Here is a 20,201-nt window from a genome sequence, read left to right as displayed (position 1 = left end):
TGAGGAGGTGAATCCTCATCCCATCCTACATGATTTTTATACAATGCAGGTGCCTGGGCTACTGCCCATTTCCTTGCATATGTGTATTTTTTGTGAATCGGAATGTGATTCGAGAAGGCAGGCATAATCACCTCTTCGCCACGAGGGCACTCCCTGACAAACTCCGGGGGCCAATCTTTTTCAGCTAACAGAATATCATAGCCTTTTGAGAGCTTATCCCAAAATAGACCCTTAATTTTCCTAGTCTTATCACCCTCTATACGCAATGTTATTTCGTATATTTTATGGGGGTCGCTAAGTCTGGCGTCGGCAGTTTCAACCTGAATGTATTCATTCGTGTCCACTGTCTCCAGATGACTCATCAAGATCTTGCGCGCTATACTGATTTCTGCTGCACTGTCCAACATTGTCAATGCCCACTCCCCGTTTTTAGGTCGAGCCTTTACCATTCCGCAGGAATGGGAAATGGGGAGAATTCAAGTCGGCTATTTTCTCGTCAAACCAAAGGGCTTTCAGCCCGCGGTTTTCATGCAGTGCCCGTCAACATGCACGCGCATCGCATGCAAGCCCAGCCCAGTCCTCCCCTCATTCACGCCCACCCACCAGGTTCTCCCGCCCCCATCAGGCTTCTCTCCCAATCCGCATGCAAGCCCAGCCCAGTCCTCCCCTCATTCACGCCCACCCACCAGGCTCTCCCGCCCCCATCAGGCTTCTCTCCCAATCCGCATGCAAGCCCAGCCCAGTCCTCCCCTCATTCACGCCCACCCACCAGGCTCTCCCGCCCCATCAGGCTTCTCTCCCAATCCGCCTGCCTCCCCTCGCGCATTCACGCCTCCCACCAGGCTTTCCCGCCCCCATCCGGCGTTTCATTTTTTTTTTGTTTGTTTCTGGTGCACGTCGCGTTTCTCCTGTCCGAGTGCTCGTTTTGGCTTCCCAGGTTGTTTACTGATATATTTGTCTCAACAAATCCCCTCCATTTTAACGGAAAGGTCTGGAATAGTTGTATGTCTGAGATATGCGGCTTTCGAGGGGAGGTTTATTCATGAGTTCTACAGTGTCTGGATGTTCAGACAACAGTTTTGGTGTTTGTTTATCCTGAGAAACCGCAGTGTATGCTGGTAACTTTTATATAACCTGGAGTTCACAGAGCGTAAAACGCTTGCGAGGTCGACTCGTCTCGTGCCTTTTATCATTCAGGCCACGGCGCATAAAGTGGAACTTTTGATTCAATAAACAATAAAAATCGTGACTTTTCCGTAATACATTTTGAACTTCAAGCATGCGTAATTACCATGTAAATCCCGACATTCTAAGTTTTAAAAGATCTTTTTGAAAAATAAAACATTTATTTTGAGCTAAGCACTAGCTATCATCTGCACTGTAGTCTATAAATACAGTCAGCTTTTCTTATCTCCCAATGGCAGCGACCTCTCCAAGTATCTGTACTACACGGCACGTCTGGCTTCTAGGAGACTTTTCGCAAATTAGAAAGTTCAGCTCTGTATAGATGCGAGATAATTGTTTTATTTCTGCCATTTACTTTAACAGTTGCATATACAAGTGTAAGACTCTAACGCCACCTGGAGCCGAAGTCAGAAAGAGAGAACTTTCTTTTCCGCCTTCATCCTTTATGTAGTCACATATTTAAAGCGGCAGTTCTTCGAAAATGATGCACTTTCTTGCCACCAGCACATCAAAGGGCTTCGCCCAGCGTGCGCTCAGCGGCTTCTCCTCCCCTAATTAATCATGGCTGGCCGGCCGTGCTTTCAGTTTCCCGGCCGCTCTTAACGCTTGTTTTTTTGTCCGGGACCCCTGCTGTTTCCGCCCTCTGACCACCGTCTGACAGAAGCACAGTATTTCCAATATAAATGCTGTGGTGCTGGACAACAGTTTGTTGTAATTTATACCTGTCCCGCTTCTTTTCATTAGAATTTTTTTTATTTACAGTCTCCTTCCTTCAGCACGTCGCAGTTTGTTTTCCTTGCACCGCCCCTTCTTACAGTCCCTTTAACCATTTTGGTACGGCAGCGATGGAGTTGCTCTGCCCCAACTAGCATGTTTTTGTTAAGCCTCCAAATGTGCAGCACAAACACGGCGTACAAAGAGATTAACGTGTTGCCTGGAGCACATTTCGGGAAGAACATTAAATGAAAGTTCAAACCCACTTTATGGTACCGTAACTTGCTTTCACTTGTTTTCTTTGTTTCCAGTGCTATTTTAGAGCTTTGTGCAAACTACACTTGCGGTTTTCACTCACACGTACTACCAGTATTTTGCTAGTAATAACTTTGAGGGAATAGCATATTTTTGTTTTCTAAATAGCATGCACCCTCAACCCCTCACTCACCCTCACTCATCCTCACTCATCCTCACTCACCCTCACTCATCCTCACTCATCCTCACTCACCCTCAACCCCTCACCCTCACCCACCCTCAACCCCTCACCCTAACTCACACTCACTCCTCACTCATCCTCACTCACCCTCAAACACCTCACTCACCCTCAACTCCACAGTCACCCTCACACGCACTCACCCTCAACTCCTCACCCTCACACTCACACACTCACACCCCCTCACTCACACTCACACACACTCAATGACAATAACTCACACTCAGACTCACACACCCTCACGCTCACACACCCTCACCATCACACCCCATCACCCTCACACCCCCTCACTCACACTCACACTCAATGACAATACCTCACACTCACCCTCACTCACCCTCAACGCCTCCACCTCAACTCCTCACCCGCACTCACATACAACACCTCAATCACCCTCAACACCTCACCCTCAACACCTCACCATCACTCACCCTCAACACCTCACTCACCCTCAACTCCTCACTCACCCTCAACACCTCACTCACCCTCACTCTCACTCATCCTTACTCACCCTCAACACCTCACCCTCATCTACGCAACGCCACTCATCTACTAAAAGACACTCAACTACGCAACGCCACTCAACTACGCAACGCCACTCAACTATGCAACGCCACTCAACTATGCAACGCCACTCAACTACGCAACGACACTCACACATGCAACACCACTCACACATGCAACGCCACTAAACAACGCAACACCACTCAACTACGCAACGACACTCAACTACGCAACGACACTCAACTACGCAACAACACTCACACATGCAACGCCACTCACACATGCAACACCACTCACACATGCAACGCCACTAAACAACGCAACACCACTCAACTACGCACACCTGCAACGCCACTGCCACATGCAACGCCACTCACACATGCAACGCCACTCACACAGGCAACGCCACTCACACAGGCAACGCCACTCACACAGGCAACACAAATCACACAGCCAACGCCTCACACACAGGCAACACCTCTCACACACGCAACGCCACTCACACACGCAACGCCACTCACACACGCAACGCCACTCACACACGCAACGCCACTCACACACGCAACGCCACTCACACACGCAACGCCACTCACACACGCAACGCCACTCACACACGCAACGCCACTCACACACGCAACGCCACTCACACACGCAACGCCACACACGCAACGCCACTCACACACGCAACGCCACTCACACACACAACGCCACTCACACACGAACAACACTCACGTTGCCAATTGATCGTGCAGTACGACAGGTGGAACTATTACAATGGCAAATAACAATGCCTTTCACTGTTGTTATCATTTAGAATACATAAAGGGCTTTGTCATTTACACAACCAATAGCTCAAACTTTCCTACTGCGAGACCTATTGGCAACGCCAGTGCTTGTTCAACTGTGTCCTCAGTATTCTCGGCATGGTTGATTACTCTAATACTGGCTACCTTTTTTTTTAGGAAATTGAGATTTTTTATTTTGAGCAGGTTCCTTGTCTTTGGACTTGGTGTGCTCTCCTGGGTCTGACCGTCCTCTTCTTTCCGAATTCTGTGGAAGAGATCGAGAGGGACGTGTATCAATACTTTGATATCTATCAGGTTTTTTCAGATTATCCCTATTTCTAAGGTTATCTCTTTTCTCAGAGGGCTCCCCCTGGGGAGACTGGCTTTCTCGAGTCGGAGTTCTTTCCCTCCGTCGAGGAGACCTTCCTCTGGACTGGAAAACTTTTTCCTTGGGAGTGGATTGTTTATTTCCATCCCAGCTCTTTTTAGGAGTGTTTAAATTATTTTAATAAATAATTTTTCAGGATTTTCGAGCAGTTGGGGCTTTACTGGTTTTCCACCCAAGCTGTCTCTACCTAATTCTTCATAGCATTTTTCTATGATTTTTGCTAGCTCAACAGGATCTTTTATATCTGTTTCCTTCAACTTCTGGCGGATCGCCACAGATGCTGCTTCTCCTCTTATGTTGGCTAATAATATAGCCGAGAACTGCTTGAAATCTTTCAGTAATTTCATACCTAGATTTAAAGCAGGCTCTGGACCGAATTCATTTTGAATCTGTTTTAGCACTTCTGGTGTTACCGCCATAGACGGAACACCGTGTGTTTTTGTGTAAATGGAAGCAAAGACTGTACCCCAAGTGTCACAGTCCTCCAATGTGTGGTGCGATTCCCATAGGAAGGCAGATGGTCATGATTCTGTGTTTCTCAATAGGGGTAGTATCAGGAAATACTGCCTCTATTTGAGTGATTTTCTGTGCTAACCAAAAAGGAATTTGTTCCCGTTTTACGGGTGTTTTACCAAGACATGACTGTATGTTCTGTGGTGTAATTTTATTTGTGTTCCCCTGATGAGGGGTCAGCTGTGGTGTATTAACAGCTGGCTGGACTGTTGCAGTCCGCATTACATATTGGACTAATTGCCTATGTATTTTAATTAGTGTTTTGAGCTGTACTAACAGCTCTTCCTTAGACATTTTTACAATGTCAGGATGTGGTGTGTAGCTGGCTAGAACCGGCCACGTGGCTCCTGGTCTACCTAGTGGACCGAGCCTGGTTATGTGATCATTGTGTTTTAGGGCGCCATTAAACCAGAGCAGGTGCTCTTGAAATTTAAGTGGAATTTCAATCTCCTCGAAAGGAGCGTACTCTTCCGGAGGTTTCTCTATTTTGTAATAGTGAAACTCTTTTGTTCTAGCGTTTACCGCTGGAAAGTTTATCCATGAATAGAATACCTCTGCCTGCCGATACTCGTGAGCCTCTATCACGAAGACTACTGTACCACCTAGAGGTGTCAGTCCGTTTTCTATAAGTTTTAACGTTATAGATTTTCTTAAGTGTGCCGGGATGTTAATAGCATCCGGGTCTGTGTATTCGGGACCCTGCTGAGTCGCATCTACTGCGGCCCCAGTGGTGCCGTTGTTTTGTACTGACATTCTATAAATGCAGTTTTGCAGAGTAGGTCTCCAAGGAGACAAAGATTAGGTGCACAATATTTTGGAACACTGTATCCTTCAACGTTGAATAAACCAGAGCTTTACATAGGAATCTCTTCCTACTAAGGTCGGGCGGATTTTAACCTTTCACCCACTCCAGACGTCTATTGGAGTATTTACGGGAGAAAGGGGTGTGAAATATGCACGACTGAGTTACTCTATAAGTCTTGCGTTAGTTTATCGCCTTACCAAACGTTGGGCGCCATGTAGTGTAGTTCCTAGTTTCCCACTAGGCCCTGCGCATTGGAATAACATAAACAGTAGTATCGACGTGGAACTGCTTATATTCCAGGCCTCCACTGACTATGCTAAACTTAATTGGGTTGTGTTACCAACTAGCTCAGAGGTCACTGGAAACTTTCTTCTCTGCATAGGAAGTGATCAGCTTCCTTGGCACAGACAAGAAGGGATTCAGTTTTCCAACAACCGTGCAACATGACAACTTTGCTCCTCAGATCAAGAGTCGATCTCTAGGGTCGTGTGAAACAATAGACATATATTTCACTCAGTCAGTCTAGTGCAGTTTACTTTCACGAGATGTAGAGAATAGAGAGACGGGCGTGTATCAATAAAGGGTTAACATTTATTGAACAGTCTTTCTTCTCGTACAAGAGAAATGTATTGCCACAATTGCAATAATTGTTATTATAAAAAGTACGTACAGTAAGATAAGGATTGCGAAATAGAACTGTAAAAGCATTGATATGGTTTCTTAGCCATACAATGGTTTAAAAGTAATAAAACATATATACAGTCATATATACATTAGGCTAACATACTCAACTGGTGCTTCTAACTAAGCCTACCCCAGTGTGCCTGACCGAAGCCTAACACGTGAAAGGGGAGTAAGTAAGTAGCTTTAAGTTAAGTTGGTTTTGCCAAGGTTTGTTTCAAGAATTCTCGTCTAAGGGTTTAGTCAACACCATACCTCTGAATAGAATGATGGAGGAGTGGTATCTCCTTCAGGGGTCTCTCTCGATATCCCAGTCACCCGCGAGGGTAAACCGGAAGCGCCGGGACTGGATTTCTCTGCACGAGAAAGGCAGCGGCTTCTCTTCAGCGCGTCGAGGAAGGAGGGGGGACAGCGTCCGCGGGCAGCTGGAATCTGCTGGATGTCTTCGCAGAGGGACGTCTGTTCAGCTCCTTAAGCGTACTGCACCATAGCTCGCACTTTGGCAGCGATAATGGTATCAGCAGCTTCACCACCACTGGATAGCAGGCTGCAGCGACAGAGTGCTAGATTTACCAACACAGGGTCATGCAGGCAGCCAGCATCAGTAGCTCGCAGCTCACAACAGCTCCTAACCGGGGATTGCTTAAGGCAACGTTGGTAATATTTATACCTGACAGGTGCCGGGTTTGACGCAAGTTTGCTGGACATAAGACGTCAATTAAAGATGTCACTAGGAAGTGACAGTTATCAGTTGCTCATTAGAGTTCCATTACTAATCAAAACACAGCAAGCGGGGATTTCCAGGTTTGCTAAGTTTTTATCTTGTTGAAGAACTCGGAGTGTTATCTAGGAATATCAGATAGTGACTGCTGCTCTGTCATTGCACTGATTGGTCGCAAAGGAAGTGGCAGAGGGAACTATGCTGGAATGTGGCTCTGTTCGTGTGAGGCCAGAGATGACTTTTCAGAAAATCGCACTTGAACGGTTATGCCAATATAGGGAATAAATGGATTTATAGCCGAATAGGGGCATAAGGTCACAGTATCGATCAGGAACCTAGATAAACACGCAACAACGCCTGCACTCAGTCCAACTATAGGCCCATAAGCCTAATGAACAACTTGCAGAAAGGTTTATCAAGACTGCTGCTTCATAAACTCCAAAACTGGATGAATCAAGAACTAGTCCTGTCCCCACTCCCAGCAGGCTTTCGAGCGAAAGCAATTAACTCTGACCAAGTCTTTAGGTTTGCTCATATATATTGAAAATGGGCACTGCTCAGCAACCAAAGTTTAGATGTGGCCTTTGTAGACTTGCTTGCTGCATTTGACCTTGTCCCCTGTGAGAATCTCTGGAGAGTGCTCGTAGAAATTCATCCCCCCCTAGCTTGATCAGTCTCATAGCTAGATTACATGAAAAGAACTACGTCCAGGTCTGTTGGGTTAGCCGGGACAAAATTACCACTCATTCTTTCACCAGGGGTGCGTCCCCACCCCTACCCTGTTCACCCTGCATGTTAATAATGTGGTTAAGGCACTGATGGCATGCAAGAATGATTCTCCCGTCTTAGATAGGGGAAAACACCCTGTACTTCTTTTTGCAGATGATTCGCATTTCATCTCAAAACCATTATGGGTCTTCGAAACCTGATCGATAAGTTTCCTGAGTTCTGCACGGCAAGGGGTCTTAAATTAAATGTGTCAAAAACATAACACATGGTTTTAGGTCAAGGCACAACTAGAAGTAGCACTGCAAAGGTTGCCAGCGAACCCCTTGATAGGGTTTTCTGTTTTGATTTATTCGGGAGTGAAACTGTCTGACAATTTTTTTTTATTTTTTTTATTTTTTTTTGTAAAAACCTTTATTGATGCAATTAGTAAGTACACAGCTGTAAACGCCTACATCCTGCGGTTGCAGGCCGGCAGCAATCCCAGCAGTCCAATAAAAAGTATGTTAATGAAGAGTATGACATCTGACACAGCAAGCCGCCTACAACCCCTCAGGGCCGGCCGCGTTTAGAACTATAGGGAGCTGTGTGTGGCAGCATTCTAGAAAAGCTGAGTTGACAACGAATAAAGAGCAGAGAGTGCATGAGGTTTTCATTTTCCATTTGATTTTCTCCCTCTCCCTCCCCCAAAGAAACAACAGTCAACAACATCGCTAGTGTGTGGTTCGACAAGCAAGTGTGGCCAACGCGGCTTGTCCGTCTCTCCCTCACGGTGAATCAAGGTCACAAATCCGACAGCAGGTTATCGCTTAAAGAGGGCGGGGGGGAAGTAGAAGCAGCCTATAGAAGGGTAGTGCCTGGTGCAGTATCTAAACGTGCAGAGCGCTCATTCCGGGTGAAGCAAAGGTGGCAGAGGTGTAGTACGTTACCAGGGCGGACTGAGGAGAACGCTGCGCAGCAGGGAGAGATGTGGGCAGCAGAGCATCCAAAGCAACCAACCCCACAGACCCCAGCGCAGCGCTTCGGCGTACTATGTTAGAAGTGTGGTCCCAGAAGCCTCCCCATCTCCCGGTGCGTCAGCATCTGGTTGCGCAAGGGCTTGGAGTCGCAGGAGGTACGCTGTAAACGGGCCCCATATGTCCTTAGGCCTCGACTTGTGGGGAAGGAGTTCGGCGTAATTATGCAAGTGGTCTTGCCAAGTAGTCATTGCCGTAAGCCAGTCCTTGAATTTTGGGGCGCGACCGCCCCCAGCGACACGCCACATGGCGCTTCGCTATAAGGAAGCTCAGAGCAAAGAATTTGCGGTGAGCTTGCAGGATAATGCAGGGTAAGGCCGGCTTGCCCCAACAATGCTATATTCGGGCAGGGGGACACAGACACCCCGATCATGTCTGACACGGCCGCGAATACCTCCTCCCAATAAGCAGCCACGTCGTGACACGACCACGCAAGGTGGAAAAAATCCGCACCCTCGGCCCCACAGCGGGCACACCTGTCATCCTCCCGGAGGCGGAAACAATGCAGTTTAGCTGGCGTGTAGTAAAGCCTGTGCAAAAATTTGTAGTGTATGAGTCGGAGGCGCGCATTGCCCGTTACTGCCACGGCATGAGCACAGCTCTCCGCCCATTGTTCGTCAGTCATTGGAGTCTGGAGGTCGGCGTCCCAGTCTTGCCTCGTCCGCAACGCAGGTGGGGAACCCGCCGCCTGTGTGTGTTTATATAGTAACGAGACAACGTGTTTCGGTGCCTCGGTCTGGAGGAGGGAATGAAGGGGCTGCACTGTCTCAGGCTCATCTGGGAAATTAGGGGTGACTGCCTTCACGTTTTGCCGCAAGCGCACATATAGAAAGGTGCCCATAACGGAAGGAGATTCATCGCCAAAAAACTGTGGAGACGTTCGAAAAGTACCCTGGAGGTAAAGATCTCCCCATGTGTGTAGCGCCAGGAGCGTGAGCATCTTGCGTCCAATTTCCTCGCAGGCCACCCAGAGTCTGGGATCGTGAGCGAGCGGCATCAGAGGCGAGTATAAAAAGGGTGTGCCTAAAGTGTCAGCTAGGCGTCTCCAGGCGAGTATAGTGCAATCCACTGTGCTGGGGTCGCGGTCTGAGATTTTGGATTCGGCGTAGAGATAGCCCGACGGCGGCGTCAACCTCATGTAGCCATCTTCTACCGCCAGGGGGGCCATAAATGGAGGGGGGTGAAGCCAGTATGCAGCAAAGTGAGCCTGCGCACAGTCGTAATATCTCCGAAAATTCGGAACATCAAAGCCTCCTTGGTTATAAGGGAGCATAAGGGTACGCATGCTGATTCGCGGCTGCTTGCCGCCCCAGATCAATCTGGACATTTGGGAAGTAAGAGCACGAAAGAAGTGAGGGAACTGTCTGACAAATTCAAATGGGAATCCCAAGGCAACAAAAGTTCCCTCCTAACAGCACATAGAGCTAACACCTGTCTTCGACTTCATAAGAGGACATATTCCTGCTCAATTTCACCATCCTTTTAGGCATTTCTTGCTATATCTCCAAGTGCAGCACTTTTTGGAGCCGAAGTTTAGGGTTATTCTGATTCCAAGAAACTGGCTGTAATCGAGAATAATTTTATAAGATTACTAATCTCAGTCCCGAGCAGCATTCATTTTATCCCCCCTTTCCTTGATTCAGGTATAAAACGTATTTCGGATGTGGCACTGTTGAAACCACTAGCTTACTGGATTTGAGTCCGGTCAGCCCCAGGCAGTCGGCTGCCGACGTGGACAACGCAGTTGCTCCGTGCTCTAGACTTCTGAAATCGTGACAACGCATCAGCTGCCTTTGAACCAGTTTTGTTCGGTTTTTCGAAAGAATACTTAAAGCTTCCTTTCATTTGAAGCTCCTGTCTCTAAATTCGACAGAGTGTTGGCACCAATTGACTTATTTCAACTAGCATCACTGACCTAAATAGGTAGTGTATGTCACACAGCTTTAAAGGGTCACTACCCAAATGCACTAAACCCATGTCCTGATGATGGTCTTATGAAATAATACCGCAAAGACCGAAACGTCGACAACTGTGTCTAATTCTGCACGTGATTCACCAACCACGATTGATTTTCTTTTGATTTGAAGTCATTGTGTCATTACCTGTTAGCAGTTTAGACTTACTTTCTAATGTATAATACACTCCCTGTTATCTGAAATGCATTTTTCTTGTACCCTATTTTATCATTAATTAATTTTTTGTCCTTAAGTAAATATTAATCTCTTGACTCTAAATACCTGGTCATTGTATTCATTTATGATGTTAGTGTGGTAACATTATCTTCTTGTATTAGAGAAATTCATTATCCTCAGCTACCAATTCATAATAGTGTGGGTTCTCAATCAATTAGAGTCCTTAACTTGCTGAGAATTGATAACACAAATAAAGTGACTTGCTGGCCCATTTTCCTCAATCGATTATCTGCCCAAGCCCGCAAGGGTATATTGGGTTGCTCACCTATTCTTTTTTTTATTTTCTTTTATTCGGAAAACCTCAGAGATATCGCTTCAGACCAATACAGGCATGGGCCTACAACCTCTCAGGCCGGCCGCTAGATAGAGTCTAAACCATTACAGAGCAAAGTAACACCGTCCAGCATCTCCAGGGCCGGAGCCACAGCAAATCGATAAAACAGGATTGACATGGAAGCGTGTCCACTAAATATCAGGATAGAAGAGGATTCCATTTTGTACTAAGGGAAGAAGGATCCGTGGACATGCAATCAAGCAAAATATATTTAGAGCAATTCGCGGAATAGAATATTCGCCTTCTATACAAGCGTGAATTAAAGGTTGCCTTAAAAACATGCGAATCAGAAGATGTCAGCTTACAATCACTACGCGCGAACTCGATGTCTACCCGTAGGGTCAACAAGCATTATAAAAGGGACGCAAGCGCACATAGCAAAATCCCAGCCCCAAAAAGAACAAGACTGGACCCCCCCATCCAAGCAAAGGTTAGAAGAAACAAAGAAAGAAAGAACGAAGATAAAGAAAAAGAATAAGGGCCATAGAACAAAAGAGAAATAAAAAAAGACCCCATCCCCCAATCACCACCCTGCATACCAGCAGAAGGCTACGGCTCACCCCCCCCCCCCCCCCCCTATAGGCGTGCCTGTCGCCCCGCCCACGAAAACCCTAGTTACGGAAAAAGGGGAGGAGGACCCTTGCACCCGTCCCCTGCCTCCCCCCCCCCCCCCCCATCTCACCGCATCCCAGGAGAGAATGTAAGCTCCCCGAAAAGGAAGCAGCTATCATCATGTGTCCGTCTCACACCCCCACAATCACAATAATGAGCAAAGTCTCGCGTCATCACCAGAGTCAACAGGTCCGGAAAACAATTATGCGATGCTCATCCCTGGCCAGTCCGAGCAAGAGTAAACAAACATTCCAGCACAGCAATTCCACAGGCAGGCAATCTCGGTGACCAAACCTTCCTCTTAGGAGCCACCCAGGGGCCCAGCGGAGGCAGACGATCAGTGACAAAATCGCTTCGCCAGTAACCACTGTCCAATAGTGAAAGGACCCGGCATTGCTGTTTGGTGGCGAGCACATCTGTCAGAAATCCAAAAAGAATGTCGGTCGTGCAAATCCGGTCGGCGGGCTCACTGTTCTTGAAATCCAGCACTTTACGCCCAGGGGAGTCCATGGTGACAAATAACTGAACATCGACAGGCGCCCGACCTTCCATACTCCCATCTGTGCCCCCAGGTCCAATATCAGGAACAATAGACACCAGCAAGTTGTGGAGGGCCAACAATATACGGCCCAGGGAGGAATGAAAATCATGGATAGCCAAAAGGACATCTCCCAGTGTGTACTCCCTTTCTCCGACGTCGTCGGCTGCAATGTTCCTCGCCCCTGGGGACCGCCCAGGCAAGATAGTAAACATCGTATCAGGCATCCGGGGTCTCGGTATCACCAGGTAGTCTGTGTTGGGGTTGGAGCGAAATTATGGAGGATCATCAGAAATACTGCTTCACAAACCTCTAACCCGCCATGCCCGGGGGAGATCCATAATCCGACGCCAGCCGCGGCCGGCGGGCGGTCTCACTGAGGGCCAGGTTACCCCGGGCATCCCAACGAAGAAGACCAATGCGGGCGGCAAGACTGTCGTCTGGTCTCGGGACCTCATGCGTAGAGAAAAGCAGCCAGATGCGTGCCGCGAGGTTCCGAGCACTTGCACCGCCCTCCGTTCGCGTCTGCCAGCAAAAACACACAAGCCGGGAACTCCGGGGGAGGGGGGGCCCCACCGGTCCTCTCCACTCGGCCGCGGCCGCTGTTATTCAATTCCACCCCGGCCACGTTACAGCTCGAGGTCCCGGCTCACAGCTGGCACAGGCCGCTATCTTTGCAACGATGTTTCTCGGCCATCCGAGGAGATTGCGAGCTTGGAGTTGCACGGTCGGGCATCGCGCTACCTCAGCCGCGTGGGGGTATGGTGTAGACTCAGGATCAATTGTAGGATGCCAGGGAGGGAGAGGGCGAGCGGCGGAGCCGGGCTTCTAAGCTGCCATTTTGGGTGCCGTCTTGGCTCCTCCTCCTGCTCACCTATTCTTAATTCTTGAAGGCATTCAGCAGCAAGGCCTCCGACATGTGCCCAGCCTGCAATCTGGCCCCTGAAACAGAGGAAAACATTTTGTTCTTCTGTTTGGGGTATTGTTTATCATACTGAAGGTGGATACGCTCAGTGCCCCTGTACTTGGGGAGCATCCGTTATTCAACTGCCCAGCGAATTTTTTAAACTGATAGTTATGGTCTAATTGTATTCACTTTCAGCCGCTTCCTGTTAAACATTTGGCTCAAACGAGCGAAGTTCCTGACCTAGCTATATTTTTAATTAGTCATACCTAAAAGGTTAAGCCACCCTACCTAATTACGAATCTCTTGGCCACACCTGCCGATAGCAGCCTGTCCCAAATACATGTTACTGTGGTGATGACCATTCTGACCTAGTCGTCCTATTTGAACAACTAGCTTGCACTGACTGTCAAGATCTTTTTAAATTTATAAAATTAGGTTTTAACAAATTTCGTAGGTACCTTCCTTTTATCAATTTTCGTACTGTGTTGTCATATTTTCGACTCAATTTGGGCTCTTTGGGACCTGCTGATCTCTTGATATTTCTGCACTTTATGAATTCTTTACTGTACTCTGATTTGCTGTGCTACATTTTTAATTAATCGCTTTTATATTTCCCAAAGATCATTTTGTATGTATGCAGTGGATGTAGTAACTTCCCATTCTGCGCTATTTTGTGATTATTCTCTCCGAAGTTTCACGCGATGATAATGAAATGAGAAACAAACGTTTAAGAATGTATTTTTCATGATTATATTAACTGATTTTAATATGCTACTCTGATGTTTTATTGTACACTTTGATGGTTTTGGCAACCAAATAAAGTATTTTTTGATGATGATGATGATACATTATGTTACCTTTGGTCCTGATTACATCACGTTTGACTCCTTGTCCCACCCTTATTCCCTCAATTGTCTCTTATTCGCTGCAAAAGGGCCAGGAATTGGCAACTACAAACTAGGCTCTTAGAACTCAGTCTGGTTTCTGGTTTCTATTGATCTCACTGCCTTCATCTCCACTGTGATAAGAGTTAGCAAAGGCAGTGCGAGAGGTTGGCTAGAGAGGGTAACCGCTACTACCACGTTTACTCCTAATTGTCAACTATCGGATATTTTCTAGTTGTTCTTTCTGTGCTGTCTTTGCTTTTTGTATATCAAATTATGGCTCTGTTGAATGAGGCTGGCATGCCCCTAGTCTAGTGTGCATATGCTCTCCCTCTCGTGTATTTAGTGGCCCTCAAGATATGGTAACCATGGTGATGTCTCTGAATTTTGGTCATTTTGACATATCTAAATCGACCTGACCACATTGGCTGCGTGAATGTCGATTGTTGCTCTTAAGCAGAGAGCATAGACGGAAGTCTGTTGTGGGTGGCTTCATATGTGAAATTTATGCCCTGGACATTTTTTAACTACTTGAAGGGGTTACCTCTTTTCTCTTGATATGAAAGCCATTTAAACTTGCCCACTTACTGTTTGATTTTTCTTTGTGGTAAAAGTATGCATTCTTTGAGCACCTATAGACCCTAGATGCTGGCCAGGGGAGCAGCGTTACCATGAGGTACTGCAAATAGAGATTGAAATGATTGGGATCATACAGCCCATCTTCATTGACCTCACAGTCTTAAGTCCATCTATTGGCTCCACTTAAGCGCATCCACTATGTGAAACAGGCTGTGGCCTTTGCACTGTCCAGGATAAGTAATGTTGTTGTACTGGACTACTGCAGCCAGGACATTTAATTGTTTTCTTATTTAATAAGCACATCTGCACTGTCATCACATTAATCCTTCTTGGGTGTTGTGTCTGCAGAAACAATTGGAGGAGTTTGCAACTGGCTGCGACCTGGAGGAAGGATGGATACTCCTGTGCAGGCATTCAGAGGGCGGTGACCGACTGGTGCCCGTGGACTCCCCTGACCGGATCCAGAGGCAGCAGCTTCTCTTCGGCATGGATTACAAGCCAGTCAGCAAGTAGGTGATTGCTTATGCAAGAAGTAGCTACACTGACTCCTCTCTTAATATTGGTTTATGAAGGAAAACCTGTTTTTCCCTGTCTTGGCCAATGTTTGAATAATATATAAATGTTTACTATTGAGCCGAAAGTTGTTTCTCTCTGGAAGAATATTTTTTCCATGTTCCCTAGCCCACTTCGTACATGTGATCCCAACAAACTGGGGCTCATACGTTTTAGACAGCTGATGGCAGGCAAGATTGTGTACTATTTAAAGACCCATGACATATGGCAATGTGGAACTAATAACATAAAGTTTGCAATATAGGCCTAGTTTTTAAACAGCTAGACAGGGGGTCTCCATTTTTTTCTGTAACAAGAGCTATTTATGTTCAGTTAAAATTATCCTGAGCTACTGTAAGAAATGTGATAGTCCACTCAAGACTGCCAGTAGTGATCACATCAGTGCATTAAGCAGGGTTACCAGCAGTAAAGTAAAAAAAAGAAACACTATCAATTTGGAATGCATCTACATGTGTAATACACAACATCCAAGTGTCTCAGTTGACAAATCTCTAGACCCTCACCATCTTTAGGGTGGAGTACAAGAGACAGACTCTTCTTGTATCCCAACGAAGAGAAATGTTGGCCCTGTAATTCTAAGATTGTAAAAGTGTCCTTGCTTCAAATGGGGACTTCGCAGATTAATGAGAATATAATAGAAGTCCCCCTCAACATGCCTCAAGCACACATTTCAGAATGTAGTATCTGTTCAGCTATTTAAAAGACTTTGTTTCTGTGGTACCTTATTGGTTCCTTATTTTTCCATTAGCCTGTATAATGTGGCCGTCTAATATGGAAGTCTAACTTCATCTCTCTCTTTCTGACTTGAATTCTTTTAGTCACAGGTTTCTTGTTATTCTGTTGCATGCTTTCTCGTGCTAGGTGTGTGTTAGCTGCCTGTTTTCTAAAGACCAATTGTGGACAATGCAAGTACTTACAATGGACTTTGAGTAAGTCCATTGAATATTGTTACTTGAATTGCTTGTCATTCTCATTTACTTCCTCCTTAATTAGTGGTTTTCCTCCCTCTTGTACTTGTCCATCCCATCAAGCATGGCTTTTTTTTACCATCCTTTTAATTGGATGACTTCTTCCATAAAGGGAACTGCCTTTTTCATTTCCTTTTAGTACTTCAGAGGCTACACTTGTTTCCTGGCTTTCTTCCCTTCTCACATGTGTGCTGTTTTCTCCTTCACACCATGCCCCGTGCTCTGTATTGCTGTCTATTGCCCCCCCCCCAATTGTACTCCACTTTTTTTCTTACATTCCATTGCTCTTCTGCCATTCCATTTCTCCCCGCCCGCCCTGATCAAGACAGCTGCTTGTTGACTGCATTAGTTTGCCCCCCCCCAACTTTGCTTTTTGTCTGCCTGCTTTTGAATTATTATTCCCCCTCTCGGCTCCTAGCTACTCACCAGCTTCCCCCAGCTTGCCACCACCATGGCCATCTCATGTCTTTTGCTGCTCCTTGTCAGCGTGCTGTTGACTGTCGCAATTGGCTTTCGCAATGTATGCTTTTTAGGTCTCGCCTGGTGTTAGCAGCGCGCATGCGCTGCTTCACCATGCGAGGGCTTCTTGGAATCAATATGGTACCAGAAGTAATGTCTCTGCTCCGCCTGCAAGTTTCATTGGCGTGCGTTGTTTCTCGTCAGTAATTATGCTAAACATATTTCGTTGATTGCACTGGAGGGTTTTTAGTCCCTCCTGTTTGCCCCCCATGTCCTCTTTAGGCCACGCCCACTGGGATTTGGATCTTTTACTCCACGGCGTGACACAGTGCCTTCTAATTGCTGGGTGAGCACTTTCTGTTTAGGTCTCGCCTACGCAGCGCGCATGCGCTGCATAGGAGAGAGATCTCTTGAGATCTCAGCTTTCTAGGCAAAAACGTGCACGTGTTGCATTGCTTTCAATGCAGCACGTGCACATTTTGGCCATTTCCTTGCGGGAGTGCGCAGCGCCATATGCTCGCACCCTCCCCCGATGGGAATCTCAAAGCCCTCCCCCCCGCGAGGCGCTTCCTAGGCGTGCGCTCGTTTACAGCATGGTGCCGCACAGCTTGTCACTGACACTGCAAGGACTCCAGTAAGTGAAGCCTCGGGAGCAGGCTGCCTGGCTTGAGCCTGTCCTCAATGCAACCTGTATTGTGCTCCATGGATGGCCCGCACTGCAGCTTACGTGGCGGGGTTCTATGTCCGCATCACTGGCATCTTCTCCACTTGCCCGACCCGTTCGCCACAACAACAGCTGTCTCCGGTGCCATCTGTGCACAGCTCAGCCCCCTCCCGCTGTGCAATGGTTTCATGAATATATCATTAGGAGAATAAAAAACAAAATACATCACAAGGCAACCACTTTACGGTGCTTCTACATATTCAATTCAACATGGCATCATAAAGGGGCGGATTGGTGCCTTTGCAGAAAAACGCGAGACTGAGTCGGGCTGTTTAACATACGCCCAAAGGGTTTCCTGGTTTAGATATAATAGATGGACTCCCTTTTGACACGATCGCAGGGCTTGCCTCTGGAGTGACGTCACCAGAGAAACTCACTTTAAACAGCTGCATAGCTGGTCAGAGGCATGCAAGGAGTGAAGTCATTATATTTTGAACAAGAAGGGTAACTAGGAATACATATGTGCACACAACAAAAAATTATGCTAAGGAGTTTACATACATTCCTTTAAAGAAATAATTTACTGTAGTCGCTTTTACTATTTTCAGTAGCAGGAAAAACAATAATTGCCATTCATTTAGATGTCAACCTCCTTTTATTTATTTTTAAGTATCTTGTCAATCACAGTTGCCTAACAATTACCATTCTAAAATGGCCCCTCACGCCCTTTTTCCAAGGAAGCCCTGGTCCAGTTTAGTCCTTCTTTTGTTTGCATGCTTAACTTGCCTCTCCAAAAAATATGAATGTGTCCGTCTGTAAAGCAACTGGTGCTCGTGTAAAGCACTCTCCTACCTTTAGGACTAGTTCGCACTATATAAAACAAACAAAAAAATGTGTATGGAATTTACAGCAATTAGAAAAAAATCTAAGTATTGGTTCCCCCCTCCTTTATGTAATAATATTTCATAGATTATGATGCGATTGTATATCGCTCACAAAATCCGGATGCTGCTTTAAAGCGTTAATAAAAACTTCATGCCAATCCTCACAAACCTTGTCACACATTTTTTAATGTTTCACACTCAACTGTCTTGGACATAATTTGTCATGAATGATGAGCAAAGCAGTAAGCACTTCCATAAAAAAAAATGATAACAGCATGTCAGGGCACAGCTCCCAGAGTCAGTCACGGCATTCAGTAAACTGTGTTTTACTGCAGGCAGGTGTAGGAAGGGCAGTAAGGGTGCCAGGTGCACTGGTGCAAGAAGACAAAATAGGCACCCGCTTTGCTGGTTGGTTATAAAAATAAAGCCATGGCTGGAGTTCAGATGCTGTCTCAGACTCCTGGTACCCAGTGCTACTGCACCTGATGCACCAGATATAGCTCCGCCCAGCGCATAAGCACACTTGTTCATTACTTTATGATCTGTAACTCACCAAATGTTTCGAAATATTTTTTAAACACTATTTCCATTGAGCGAGATAGAGAGTAAATTCATTTTGCGTCTGTGCGAGAAAAATGACCTTTAAGACACTGATCATCCGAGTAAAGATTCTGCCCAGTGTGTCTCCCAATGCAGTACGGTCCCACAAAAAGCATATGTAAAAGCCAATTATTCCCAAAGGCGAGACCTATTGACTATGCCAATGCTTGTTTTCATTGGTACAATGGCGTGGTGTGGTGACAGCTTTTTAGGTCTTGCTGAGTACCGCGCTTGTTTATTTAATTATGATTTGCTGCACGATTTGCTTTCACCGTGCTTTTTCTGCCATCCGTAGATTCTTTATTTAATTATTTAGCCGCACGATTTGCTGCACGATTTGCTTTCACCGCGCTTGAAGTAGGATTTGCTTCACTCCACAGCCCCTAAAATTCCTTCCTCGATGTACTCTTTTCGGCCGTATTATTTATTCCCCCCAAACAATGTACCCCGTATCACCCCGTTGTTTTAAGCGTGCGCCTGCATTCCTCTCCACATTTCTGCTTTTGTCTATTACTCATCCGTCTGTTGTAGTTCCGATTACTGTGCACCCACTGGATGCCCCCCTCCTTCTAATCCCGGCTTCTCCAGTTTCATCAGTGTGTGATCCTAGCCCAGCACGTTGTTTCGCAGAATCCAAGTGCCTTTATCCGACTGCTCAGAATTAGTGACCTCAGACTTGGACCCTTCGCAGTAGTATCCGTGAGAGATCAGCTGCCCGGTGCAAAGTTTTTCTTCCAGCAGAGGTTTGGTTTTCTGCTTTGTACATATGCACTTCAGCAGTGAGCTCGGCGCTGTGCTGCGGGAAAACAGTTTCGAGCAGGGTTTGTTTGCCCAAGCGACCCTGGTGCGGCGGTGCTACCCCTCTGTCCCGGGGCAGGCTGGGAGGCCGGCCCTCCCTGCGAGCACACACAGCATCATCACGGGGCTGCAGGTGGGCTCGTGTGTGCCTGCTTCCTCTTGGAGAAGTGGCTTTTAAACCCCCTTTGTCATGGAGGGTGGGCAGCAGCACAGAACCCACGTCTTCATGATTGCTGAGGACTAACAGCCTTGGGGAGTAACATCCGAGGTACGGGTGTAGGACACGCTCCCCTTTTTTTATGGCGTACACTTTCAGCGCGGCTGCATGTTTACATGTGCGTTTGCCTCCACACTGGTCTTTCACGTGGCAAGGGTAGACTGGTGGTGGTGGGATATTACAAGTTTACATGCTGTGGCACTTTTGTAAACTTTGCGCGTGTTCTTAGAATGCACTCCCAAGGAGCTAAACAAGCAAATGAAGCCTGACATGCGGCAACTTAAGATCTCTGCTCACCTGTGTGAATGCATTGTGTGATCCTTCTCTAGTAAGGACTTAATCTGCCTGTCTCTCAGTTCCCTTGGATAACAAAACGATAGGAGTGAGAAATACCCTGAGGCCTTTGCTTCCCAAAAAATGAGCTTTTAATACTACCCAATCAGGGTTAGGCGCATTCATTC

At 46.7% G+C, this 20,201-nt stretch overlaps 1 protein-coding gene across 1 annotated transcript in view; it reads left to right on the top strand.

Moving 5' to 3' along the window:
- Positions 1-20,201, top strand: part of HECTD3 (HECT domain E3 ubiquitin protein ligase 3) — a 376,275-nt gene that overhangs the window by 30,282 nt on the left and 325,792 nt on the right. Inside the window, exon 2 of the mRNA XM_086952299.1 lies at positions 14,926-15,086. Coding sequence (XP_086808425.1) covers positions 14,926-15,086 — 161 coding nt within the window. The remainder of the gene's footprint in view (positions 1-14,925; positions 15,087-20,201) is intronic.

Source organism: Lissotriton vulgaris, chromosome 1_1, assembly GCF_964263255.1.
Source record: "Lissotriton vulgaris chromosome 1_1, aLisVul1.2, whole genome shotgun sequence".
Lineage (NCBI taxonomy): Eukaryota > Metazoa > Chordata > Amphibia > Caudata > Salamandridae > Lissotriton > Lissotriton vulgaris.
Note: the sequence above shows the minus strand (reverse complement) of the source record. Positions and strands in the feature narration are given on the sequence as shown.